General features: G+C 39.6%; 1 protein-coding gene across 3 annotated transcripts in view; it reads right to left on the bottom strand.

The window, feature by feature from the left end:
- Positions 1–12,983, bottom strand: part of PIK3CA (phosphatidylinositol-4,5-bisphosphate 3-kinase catalytic subunit alpha) — a 41,951-nt gene that overhangs the window by 24,027 nt on the left and 4,941 nt on the right. The window contains exons 1-2 of one of the 3 annotated variants that reach the window (XM_064385315.1): positions 10,033–10,147; positions 923–1,336 (exon numbers count right to left, since the gene is read on the bottom strand). In XM_064385315.1, the coding sequence (XP_064241385.1) occupies positions 923–1,274 (352 nt within the window). In that variant the 5' untranslated portion in view covers positions 1,275–1,336; positions 10,033–10,147. Of the gene's footprint in view, positions 1–922; positions 1,337–7,879; positions 7,899–10,032; positions 10,148–12,983 lie in introns of those variants that run through there. The other 2 variants (XM_064385316.1, XM_064385314.1) reach the window with 2 other exon arrangements.

Below are 12,983 nucleotides of genomic sequence, written 5' to 3'. Positions count from 1 at the left end.
GGATTACTTGGATAAATCATCATTTATGCATGAGTTCAAATGGAAACTTTCAATTGTTGTGTTGCATGGTTACCTAACCACTGCTCTCCCCAAGTCCTGAACATGTTGAGCTTTACAAAACAGAAGTAATTTACTTATTATGCATTCGTCACAATTAAATAATTTAACAATTAGCAGTACCTCAGAACAAGTATTTCCAGTTGACAAGTCTCTGCCACTGCAGTACACATTTGTTAGCAATGAAACAGGAATGGGTATGTTTGTACTGTCTTAATTTAATTCTTAACCAAGATGTTGGAACAAATGCCAGATTCCCTGTGCTTCCACAATGGAGCATGGAAAATCATAAGCTACTGCAGAGATTCAAAACATCAATTTTTCTTGCCTCCACATCTCCATTCTCCGGTGTTTTTTCCCTCCACTCCCTATGCTCTTTTGTCAGAAGAGGGAAGAAGAAAGGTGAAAAAACCTAATTTCTGAAATTCAACTTTCTAAGCAAGCTAGAGCAGAATTAAAATCAGTGTCCACAAATGTGGGTTAAGATTTGTAGTGAAATCTAGAATTTACAATTCTGTAAACTCCAAAATAAATTATAAGTGACTTCCCAAATAACAGGACAGGCATTGCTCTGTAATAATATAAAATCCTGCTAAAAACCTATGAGTAAAAAGATACCCTCTAACCCACAGGCAAATATAAATATGCTTTACAAAGCCAAGGTGAATGAAACAGATCAGAAAACAGAAGTTTAACTCATTGATTATAAATATGGACTTTACTATGATCAACATCTTTGGACATTTGATGCAACAACTGCCAATTATGAAACATGACAGATACAGGTGACAAACACGACCCATTTCACTTGTATTTTGAAGAGGATAATCAGTTAAACAATGTTTTAAAAAGAAGATAATCTCACCTATTTCTCTATTGAGAATCTTTTCTTCTCTGTTACCTACTGGTTCAATAACTTTCAGGAAAGGCTGAAACAGTCGCAGGTCACAAAGTCTCCGTGTTTCATCGAAAAACTCTTCTCTCTCTGCTTCTTGTGTAACACTTACAAAAATGTAAGAAGATTCATCTTGAAGGAGCTGGTAGAGAGGGTACTTCCTTGCTTCTTTGAAGAGTTCATGTTTAATAGTCAGTAAGGTGGCCTCACGGAGGCATTCTAGAGTCACTATCATTCCGTTAGGGAGGAGACACTCCACCAGGATCCTGGGGGGCATCAAGTGGATGCCCCATAGCTCACCAGATGATGGCCGTGGAGGCATTTTGAAGTCTTGGGGTAACTCTGTACTTCAAGCTCTTCAAGAAGTGATTTGTCTGTGTAAACCTGAGTGAAAATCAGAAATTTAAATGTCAAAATTTAAAATACAAACATCACTGAGAATTTCAGATAAAATGGTTCAAATGCCACTTACAATTGCAGATGAGTATTTAGGGCTGTATTTTACAAGAAAGACTTGATAAAAACAAGCCTAAGAACTTGTATTTGAATCTAAATATTTACTCAAATGAAACAGTTAATAGAATCACACCAGTCTGGAAAAATGCCAATATACATATAGTTCTAAGAATAGAGGATTTTTAAAATCTGAACTTTTAATTAATTAATAGAACATTTCAATAGCAGATGGATGAAAATACCTAATACTCAAATTATTACAGAAATTTTTAACCAAATCTCAAGCCAAGTTCTCTACAGTTTTAATCTGGAAAGTGAAGCACTTATTATAATTTGGATGATACAAACCATCAGCTCTTTTAAGTTTAACTAAATCAAGGCTTCCACATTTAAAAATGGATTTTTCTCATCTTAAACCTCTAAATATTCCAAGAACACTTACATTATAGTTATAAATATTTACTAAAAGCCCTAAACTTGATTTTAAGAATCCATGTACACACAAGACTTGGCCATAGCTGTTTCAGATCAGTATAAGCTACTTACACCAACAACAAACTCCTTTTTCCATTAATGAGATAGAAGAATTGAGCCCCACTAACACTTTGTAGTTGGGCTTGTTTTATTTAGTGCCAATGCCCTGTTCCAGTTCCCTTTGGCAGCTGCATGAATGTCCCTGCCAAGCCAAAGGAAAGGAGGGGAACACGTGTGACCCTCTATCTGTGCTGCTCTGGCCATCTCAGAGCAGAGGAAATGAGTATGAGAAAGAGAAAATGAGAATGGGACACAGTATGAGAAACCCAGAGTCTGGACAGAGCAGAGATGTTTTATAGCCCAGTGGGTGAGGGGAGACACCAAAAAGAGAGCAGAACTACCCAGGAGGCACACAGTGATGCTTCATCAATGAACACTCCTAATCCCTACCTATTTTTAATTTCCTTAACCAGAGGCAATATTTGTGCATTTGCAAAAGAAACCCAGTTTGTTCAGAATGTTTTCACATACAAACTGCTGGCATCCTGTGACAAGACTGAAGAACACTTCATGTTACAAAATATTTGGTCTTCTTTATTGCAATCCTGATACTTTCACACAGTATCCGAGATTGTTCCATAATGAAATAAAGTTGCTTATCTGTGCATTTGTTGATCTTAATTTTGGAGAAATCCATCACAGAATGTTAAGGGTTGGAAGGGACCTCAAAGAGCATCTCATTCCAACTCCTGTGCCATGGGCAGGGACATTTCCACCATCCTGGGCTGCTCCAAGCCCTGTCCAACCTGGCCTTGGACACTTCAGGGATGGGGCAGCCACAGCTTCTCTGGGCACCCTGTGCCAGAGCCAGACCTTCCTCACAGTCAAGACTAACATCTACCTAGCCTAAATTTACTCTCATTACATTTACAGTACCCATTACTCCTTGTCTTATCACTACAGTCACAAACCATCTCAGGACTGCCCCTGTGTCTGTTTTCTTCACAACAGAAAGGAAGGGAAACCCACAAGCCAACAGCTTCACATGTCTTCTGTTGGATCAACTTCCTGAAAGCTCTCACTGTGGAAAAGCAATGGTTGCAATGCTTTCCCTTTGCTCAGCAAATTTTAAAAACATGTATTCATATAAAAATATATTTATGCATGTATTAATTAAATTATGTACATATAAAAATAACGTGTAACATTTTACATATAAGTAAAGAAAAACTGATCCTCCCTGTTGCATTACCATTTTTTTTCTAAAAGATTTTCTTCCCAGTACATACAGTACCTGCTCTTGCCACGCTTCAGGTTCTTACAAAGAAACATCAAAATAAAAATTATGTTTTCCCAAATCCACTGCTTCCTAAGCAATTCTGAGTAGCAATTGGGTTGTCTTTTTTAATCCCTCCTTTGTAGTTGCAGTTTGGGCTTTTAAAAATATCCACAAAAGTACTGAAGTGCCACTGCAGATTTAGAAAAATGCTTTTCCACTACCACCTCATGCATATTTAGAAACGCTTTGCAACTGACTTGTTTTTAAGAAAGCCCTTAAAGAAGCTGTTTTATTTCCCCCATCATTGTGATAGCCTCAGCCAGCGGATGCTGAAATGGAAAGCTCCCAGCACACACAGTGTATTTACAGAGACAAAATTGGGAAGCTTACCAATTACCAAACATTGCCAGTGAACCCAAATAACACCATTCAGAGTAACTCAGAGGGTTCCAAAGCACTGATAACTATCCTCAGCTCACAGATAAAATGAAATACACAAGTTAAATGGCATCTTTTTGATCAGGCAAAGCATGAACAAGGTTCCTCTCCATATCACTGAATCACATGCCCATTTACATTTCTTAACTGCAAACACAGGCAGAAGCACATCGCTGCTACGGCACAAACCAGCACAAAGCCCCCAAACAAACAAGAATATGCAGTCACATGAGCTTCCCTGTCCACAGGAAAACACACACAATGATAGTACAGATGGACACAACCGAATTAAATATTCACAACACAGACTCAGCTTGTACCAGCAGCCTTTTAATTTCAGTTCCACCGTCCTGCTGAGACTCTTCTGAACCATGAGAATCCATTTTCACCCAGCCCAAGGCATGTGTTCTCACTCCTCACCCTGCTGGCACTGGGGCTCCCTGAGCCAACTGGTTACAGGTCAGGTGGATGGCAGAGAACAACTCACTTTCCCTTTCTTGTGCTGCCTTCTGTTGCTTTAGCTCCTTCCTGAGATCCCCATGGAGCCAGCCTAATGCAGTCTGCACTGGGGCTGCCTGACTGCAGCAGGGCTGGGCAAGAGCAGCTGCAAGCATGGTGCCTTGTGCCACTGCAAGGTTTCCTCCCTCCCTACCAGCAACAAAGAAACAGAGGCAGGAATGGGAGACACACATACACCAAAAATGCAAATACTTTTAGACAAGCATCTCTTCAAAATAAACATCAGCCTTGGCGTCCTTAAAGAATTCAAACCTTAAATGACAACTCAGTACCTTTTCTTTAAAAACTTGTAAATGGTCCAAATGAGACATTCCAAAATCTACAATTTTGAGAGCAACTGCACCAAGCCAGCAGCTTTTGTTTCAAGCTGGGATACAGACATGTGCTGGAATGGTGCATGCAGTCACTGTGTGCACATTCATTCCACTTGCACATGTAAGCACGCCTCCAGGGTTTGGATTTGGAAAGCAAGAATGTAAACAGAAACAGTTTTCAAGTATAGCTGGCAGCTTGTGTTTCTGTGTACACTTTAAAATCTGGAATGCTGCCTGGAATAAATAGAATCAATTATGTTCTTCGACAGTAAAAGGACTGTAATTTTAAGGGGATTCTAGAGAGATGTTATTTAAATCAACCTTCAAATGAACACTTCATCACACCTGCAATCCCTGACCTCCTTAAAGCACCTTAAACATTTTTATCCTGCCAAAAGCTTTGGGACATCTGGACTAGCACAAAACAATCTCTAGTTCTGAGACTCCATTCAAAAAGAATAAACATATATGAGGGAAGACAGCAGGAAGATAAACATGCCTTCCATAATACTTGCTTTCAGATATGCTTAGCATATGAATGCTAATTTACATAGGCTATATTCTTAAAGGTTATATAAATAATATAATCTGATATGGATGATATAGTTCCTTATTAAGAATATGATATTCCAAGTGTAGAAAATTTGGTTTCAGTAAACTATGACAGTTCTATTGCCTTTGGTTTCAGTAAACTATGACAGTTCTATTGCCTTACAGATGAAGGCACACTCTGCACATCAGGGGGGCAATCTAGGGGAAAAAAATTATTGTTTACTTTAGCAGAAATAGCCTGTCTGTCATCAGCATAAGTACCTACAGTTAGTTTTGAGGCTCTGCAAGCAGTTCTTCCCTCTCTAAAGTACCAAGTAGCAAGAAATGTAGCAAGCATACAAGGCAGCAAGAAGAGCACTGTGCAGTAATATTGCACTGAAGTATAATACAGCATGGGATGCTCATGCAGAGAGGCACACACATCCCAGTGACTGAGCACTGAACAATCTGCACTGCTGTACACATCAGCCACTGTTTCAAACCCATTCAAAAGCACAGACTGAACACTCGATACAATTTTATCAGCCCACGTTTGAAATTGAATGAGTCATTCAGCAAACTGTTACACTTTAATTGAAGCCCATTAGTTTCTCCAGTCACAAGACAAATCCCATTACACTGTTTGTACAGACAGGATGTAGCAATGTTTTATAATATTTTGTGGCATCTTTGGTATCAGGGAGCTGCTCATTAGGATTTGTGTCTGGATTTGATTTCTTTTCCAGGCAGAAGTTTCCTTTAGACTCCTAGCATTGCCTTCTATTCATTTAACAGTCCAACAATTCATGATCCTGATTTACTGTGCACTCATCTGTAGGTTAAATGATTTTCCTGATCCTCTATCACACTGACAGAATTATCAATTGCAGGTATGACCCCAAATAAGCTTTTATAAAGTACTGTGAAATCCCCAAAACAGAAGCTGTGAGTTTGTGCAAATAAGAGAGTTCCTGGAACAAGAACAACACTTTTCAGAATGCAAGGGACATTTCAACCTTTCTAAATGCCAAAATGTTTTATTCTCAGACAGATCAGGCACTCTGAAACATGAAGAGAACTGGTCAGAGTTTTCTGTCTAATTTTGCTGCTGTCCAAACCTGCTGTGTGGTGACAATAAGACTGCTCCAGACTAGGTATTTTCAGTACTGTCCTTTTGTTCTTCCTGTTTGCCAAGCTGGCACTCTTCCAGAATCCAGAAAGACTAGTGCAAAGATGTCTGAAACTGTCCTCCATGCAAACATTATTATACACAGATTTAAGTGGCAAAAATACTGCTTTGTTCAGAATAGAAACCAGCAGACTGTTGTGCTGCAGGCGTGTCCAATTCATACGTATTGCTTTCATCCTTATTTCCCAGAAAACGAGCAGATACTCGGAACTCCTTATCTGATCACAAACAGCAGCCCAGGGGAAGCAAACAGGAGGATTTAACACTGTCAAAAACATCTCAGCATTCAGCTTCCTTCTGAAACAGACATGTATTTCCAAACACTACCAATTTTATTTGTAGTTACTAATTACTTCCATCCTTCAACACCAGTGCTGAGTACATTTGCCTGAGTCTAGACTGAGCTAAAGACCCCTAAAATTATTGGCAACATCTGTAGAATAATAGTACTGCTGAAATATTGGATCTTTTTCTCCTGTGAATGCAAAAGCTCACTAGAAATTAGTGAAAAACAGTTTCAGTTTAGTCAGATATGAGAATATGGGGTGGCTACGTTTCAGAGCTCTTCTCTTTAAAGTTATCTTATATCCAGATTTTTTTTCAGAATACAATACTCTCCTAGTGACTCTCAGATACTATGAATAAAATAAATGGTGAGGTCATCCTGAAAAAAGAAGAACTCACTACAAAGTATTTCCCAAGAGGAACTATGTGTGCTATGTTGCTGCAGGATCAAACAGCTGAAACAAATCCAAGATGATCAGTTTAAAAAGATTTACTATTGCTGGAGTATTTTTTTCCTCTCCAAGTGAACCAAAAGACCTTTGTGAATTCTTATTCTGCAATCCCCTTGCTCACCCTCCCCCATCCATGCAGGCACAGTGTTTATAGCTTCCCTCACTGTCTGGGAGCCATGAAAACAGCATCACGAGAAAGAAGCATTTTCAAGTTGCTGGTGACCTCCAGAACTCCCAGCACGACTGTGCCTTCTCCCTAGGGATCCCATGACATACCAAAGGCAGAATATCTGTCCTAGAACATTTTCTTCCAGCTAAAGGCAGAACTTTTTCTCTTTGTTAAACAAAGTAAAGCCGGGAATTAAATTTTCCTTTTTAGTCCAAAATCATTCAGTAATTCCATCCCTAGCTCCACCTCAAAGGACAGGATTTTGTTATTTATAGAGGGTTAGTAGTCATAAAGCACAACAAAGAATTAGAAAAGCAACATATCATCTATTTACACTTCACATATCTGCTTACTCATAACTTCAGCAATTAGCCTGGCTTGCTGTGTAGCAGGATGAGAATTACCTTTCCACCTGGCCCTGTGCTGCTCCTCCACATTAGGTCAGTGAGCAGCACCCAAATTCTTTCAAGCCATTTAAATCAAAAGCTTTAAAGTTTGCCAACAAAATCAGAGCAACATGCCATTTTGCACCCATAGAAATACGATTTTCCTTTCATTACATATTTTTGTTTAATACTCCATTTCATATGGCTGACAAACATTATTTTATGTGAACATCAGGAAGAACAAAAAGCCAAAGCACACCACAAAATCTTACTCTGCTCCTCGCTGCAAATATTAAAAGTTTCAATGTCAGCTTTCACATGCAGTTCTGCTTTTGGAAATTAGTACCAGATGATGTAAACAAAAGCTTAATGAAACCAGGTTTGAAAAGTAACAAATGCTGGTTATATAACTTTAAAAAAATTATAAAATTCCACCTTAAATAATGCTGTTTACTTTTCTTTCCATGTTTCTTCCCATCCTCCCACCTTCCTGGGATATTTGGAATGCAGACAGTAAACAGGATCTTTAAAAACAGGAAGTGCTGGCACAGAGACAAGGAAGCAGAGCAGAGTTAATCCAGGTGTTCTGCGCTCCAGCCCAGTCTGACCCCCCACCCAACACAAGCAGCTGTGCAGCAGACCTGTAACTCAGATCCAGCGCCTTTCCCTGTGTTGTTCTCCCCAGATTTGTCACCTTGGCTTTTAGAAGTAACTGCTGCAGCACGATGAACCTCCAGTCACACTGAGGAAGAGGAAAGATTTCCTCTCCCCACTGTCCCTACCCAGAAAGGCAGGGAAAGAGCTGCAATAAAACTCCGGAGGCACTGCAGACCTCACACAGTCACACTTACCTCTCTAACACAAGCAACAATGTCAGGAGTGCTCAATTATTAATTCACATTCATCCTTACACAGAACAGTTGCCCTCTGAGCCCTTTCTTTACTAAGAAGCAGCTGAAAAAGACATCAGACTCAGACTGACTTACAGTATCTTGTTTACTTCCCATGTAACATTTCCTAGGATGCAGTCTGGCAGCAACTTGAAATTGAGATAAAGTGTTTCTGCTGTATTAAGTTACTCCAGACCCTGAAAGCAACCAATGTACAAAACCAGAAAAGCTTTTGCACTGGCAATGGACAGCACCATTCTTGCATCCTCACAGATTTTTAACAGTAAGCCTAGAACACTGAACTGGAAACAGAAGTTTCAGTTCTGTAATCCAAATATAAATTAGCTTTCCATTTATGCTATCTTTACAGACTTCTGCAGCCAAATAGTACTTAACAGCAGTGTGGGTTTAGTCTGCATGGACTTAATGAATTCAGTTAGCAGAAATCATTATCTTTTATTTACTGGCAAACAAGGATAGCATGCAACTTCATTTTTGTTAGAGGATTTGTAAGGAAGCACGTGCCTCAGCAAAAGCCATGGAAGTAGGTTGTCTTATTTTTCTCTTTGTTTAAACTCCTCCACTGAAAAACTCAAACAATGCTTTCTCCACTGAGCTGCTCCTTAGTTCCCCTTTCAAAACCATTTGTTGAGCGAAGGAAGTTTGTAGCAGAGTTAACACAAAGGCACAGCCACTGTAATGAAAAAACTCAATTCTGCAGCTAAATACACTTGTCCTATAAACAGCTGAAACTCACACAGTTCTTAGCAGGTTATCCTATAAAAGACACATGGAATAAGAGAGCAGCAAACAAACCCTGCTCTGTGGAAGCTGTTGTCTACTACCACACCAGCTACAATCACAAGAAAATACCACAGCTTTTCAAGGGTCACGCACAAATGAAGTCCTACTCCCTATCACTTGTTTGTGATACTGTCAATGGTGATTAACTAAATATTCATTTGGCAGCAGATTATAACCCTGCTGAGAGGTAAACAGCAACAGTTTTCCATAAAATATTTTCAGCGGACCAAGACTGTCCTGCCTACCCCCCACACCAAGAGGGGATAATATTCATCTGCAAAGAATTTGGCAACACTAATTGCTCCCATCAGGCTTCATCTCCACAAAGGTCACAGATCACACTGGTGTATTGCACCTAAGCACATAGGACAACTGGACCTTCTATGTGAAACAACACTGCAAGACTAAATTCCCTATTTTGTAAACCCACCTGACTGCTTCATGTAAGTTACAAAGAAAAAGCTTCTCTGAAACCTCAAGGAGTGTTTATTCTCATTGCAGCTGTTGATCCCGTTTGAACAGCACTTTTCTCTGCATTTACAGGTTGGATACCACAGTTGTGATGCTCGAGACATCAAAACATTTGCATTTGTTTTCAAAAAGTGGAAACAAACATGATCCACTGTGACTGTGTGTCAGTAAGCCCTGCATGCTCCAGCCTGAAGCACAAAACCAGCTCTGGTAAACTGGGACATGGTTCTTCAGCATCCTTAACCAAACGGCTATCACTCCTGTACGTGACTGTTAAAGCATCTGTTATGATTTGATGTTAAAGTTCCCTGCAGAAGTTAGGCTGCAAATGAGACCAAACGCCTGTTCAACGATATCAACATTATTCTGCCACATTAAGTGTATGAGGGAAAGAGGAGAGAGAGAGAGAGGAGGAGTCACCACCATGGATCCTGTGGTTCTCCAGTGCCCTGGGCATCTTCACAGTGGTGGTAGAATCCCACGTGGTTCACTCCCAGTCAGCTTCAAACCACCCCTCACTAGCATAAGATGTTTGAGTGGTTTTTGGCACCTCATTAGCATGAGAGGTGAAAGTAGGCATAGTTTTCTGGATCCTCATTAGCATGAGGCAGAGTGGGAGTGGTTTTTGGTTCCTCATTAGCATGAGAGGTGAGAGTAGGCGTGGTCTCACCATTGCACATGGTCAGGTCTTATTTTTGTGGCCATTTAAGGTCTGCTCGGTGGGTCCTACAAGGCACACATCCCCCAAAACCAAGAGTCCTTTTTGTGACCCACTCCTTGGCTTGTGCAGTTACACACCCCAATGGAGCATTGCTGTGAAAAGCACTGCCCTTGGTCAGAACTGAAACTCTTCATTTTTGTGGCTCATGCAGAGGCAGCTCTGGTGTTTCTGCAACAAGTTTCACTACTGAGCAAGAGTTTAAAGCAGATGCTGGAAATGTTATTACCCCTTTCCTTACAGCATCTGCTTTGCAAACCATGTTGTGCAACACAAGCACAGTAAGCATGGGGCTACTGAGACATGACGCTGTGTGCTGTGCATCCCTTTCTCCTCTACTTCAAGCTGCAACCCAAATTGTTTCTCTGACAAGGTCGGCGTACCAGCAATTTGTGGTTGATGCATCAGAAAGAAATGGCTAGTGTTTGTCTAAACAGATAATGTTTGTAGTGAACACGAACTTCCAAAGAAGTGACATAAGCTCATAGGTATTTAAGCAGTGACTATCAGCCACATCTCTGCAGTATTTAAGGGCTTCCCAGCTGCCCAGTTTAGAAAGTCACTTTCATATCCAGATGAAATGGCTTGAGACTAAGACACATGCAGCCTACTACTATAATCACAGCTATGTAAGAAGGACATATTAAGTTGAAAGGACTTTATTTTAAAAAAAGCCAAAAAGATACTGGTAGTAATCAGTCACTGGTCGTGAGAGAATTTTACACATTTACACACAAAAGGAAGTATTTTTTAAATACATGGATGGCTCTTTGGAAACATTTCATTAATGTTTTCATAGGTGTGTGTATATTCAAAAAGACTGAAATCAGCTTTCAGCCTGGTGAAGTTTAACCATGGAATAGAACAGAAGACCACAAAAGCTCAAGTGTTTTGGATTTAATTTCCACCCATTAAAAAAACAGCAATTAGGGAAGCATATCTATCTTGCAAAGCATCTTTTTTGTTGTTTAAATAAATGCCTGCTCACATACCAGGACAACAAGAGACTGGAATATATAATCATGGTTACACTTCCCATATCACCCTGAAGCTGTTTGTGATACTGCACTATCTGCTGAGGTACAATGAAAAGCCTGGAAAAGAGGTGATGAAAGAAGACCTGAAGAGCTGGATTACAAAGCACTTTGACAACATATTTAAGAAGTCTCCATAGTCAGGAATAGGTTTTGCTACCCTTTTCTTCATGTATAAACTGCCATTTTATTGCCTGTTGACTTCTGTTTTCATCTTTATCTCTTGGTGGCAGTTTTTGCCATCACTCCTGAACTGTCAAAACATCCCAAGCTGGAGCTATCTGAGATCAAGGCAGTGCTGCTGAGCAGTGATAACAGCATCAGAACCTTATCCTCCATTTCAGAGCAAGCTGAAGAGGAAGGCGAGTTATTAGAATTTTAGATGTTCAACCTCGGTTGAACACAAGCAAAAGAGTTAATCTCTACCCTCTCAAATAAAATGTTAAAATCAATTTAAGGCCTTTCTTTTAACCAGCAATCTTTTATCCAAAACTTCATGTAACTGTATAAGTTTATCCTCTCCAATTACAGCATTACAATTTCATATATTACAATTTTACACTATAACACAAATGCAATTTATCACAAACTAATCTTTGTAAAAAACTTGCTAGACTGGCAGTGGAACACACAGGCACATCCTCATTTATACATCACCATCAAGACCATTCCAGATGTGTGGTCATTGCTTAAAAATCAGCTCTTAAACACCAGAGGCTTCCCTGGGAGAAGTGCTCTTTTACAGTACTTAACACCTTAAAATTGAAGATTTCAGAGGTGACAGCATGAAACTGCATGAAGATAAAGCACAATATATTTATCACTTCCCTCCCACCAGAGGAGACTGCCTTGATAAACTGGTAAGTAGAACTGGTTGTTCAACATCCACAAAGGCAGAAGAGCAATTTTCAGTGTTATTAGTATCACTTCCACTTTTACTACTAGTCACAGCATTTCCTGATTATTCTGCAAAGAGCTGGGAATATAAATAAAAGAATGAAGACTAAGTGCTATGTTTTAGAGTCTAAGCAGTTTAATGACACCACCAGTATTTGGAATGCTAGTTTTGACTTCCCTTTTCCCAGAGGAAGTTAGCTCTATCTAGAAACTTCTTATGTTAGCACTATTAACTTCCATCTTTCAAACCCTGCCTGTAGTCAAGAGCCAAGTTAAGTGTTTTCCAGATTTAATGAAAAGTATCTTAATGGCACAAGCACTGAAGCTGGATCGTAACATTCCTCATCACAGAAAGCGTATTTATTGAGTTTTGTCAGAACTGAAATTGAATAGTTTGAGAAAGAAACAATTCCTCTCCACCCTGCCTGCCTGGTAAACAGTCCTTTACCCCTCTGCTCATTCTCCCTCGTTTGCACTTGCATTTTCAAGCATTCTGTATTTAGTTTGCCAGTGTCTTTGAAGAGATCAATCTCCTCACTTTTCCAGCAAGTCAGATGCCAAAGTCCCAAGGTACTGGAAATTTTATTCTATTAGATTCAGATCACAGAACAGGCATGTACTTCTACTTATGGCTGATTAGTCTCAGATGAAATGCTGAATCTTGAATATTTTCCTTTCAGTAACGTTCAAAGTTTCTTGCATTTTGAGGATGTTCAAGAATTTTT

This window comes from Passer domesticus, chromosome 11 (assembly GCF_036417665.1).
Source record: "Passer domesticus isolate bPasDom1 chromosome 11, bPasDom1.hap1, whole genome shotgun sequence".
Classification (NCBI taxonomy): Eukaryota; Metazoa; Chordata; class Aves; order Passeriformes; family Passeridae; genus Passer; species Passer domesticus.
The sequence above is the reverse complement of the archived record's forward strand: the minus strand, read 5'-3'. Positions and strand labels throughout refer to the sequence as shown.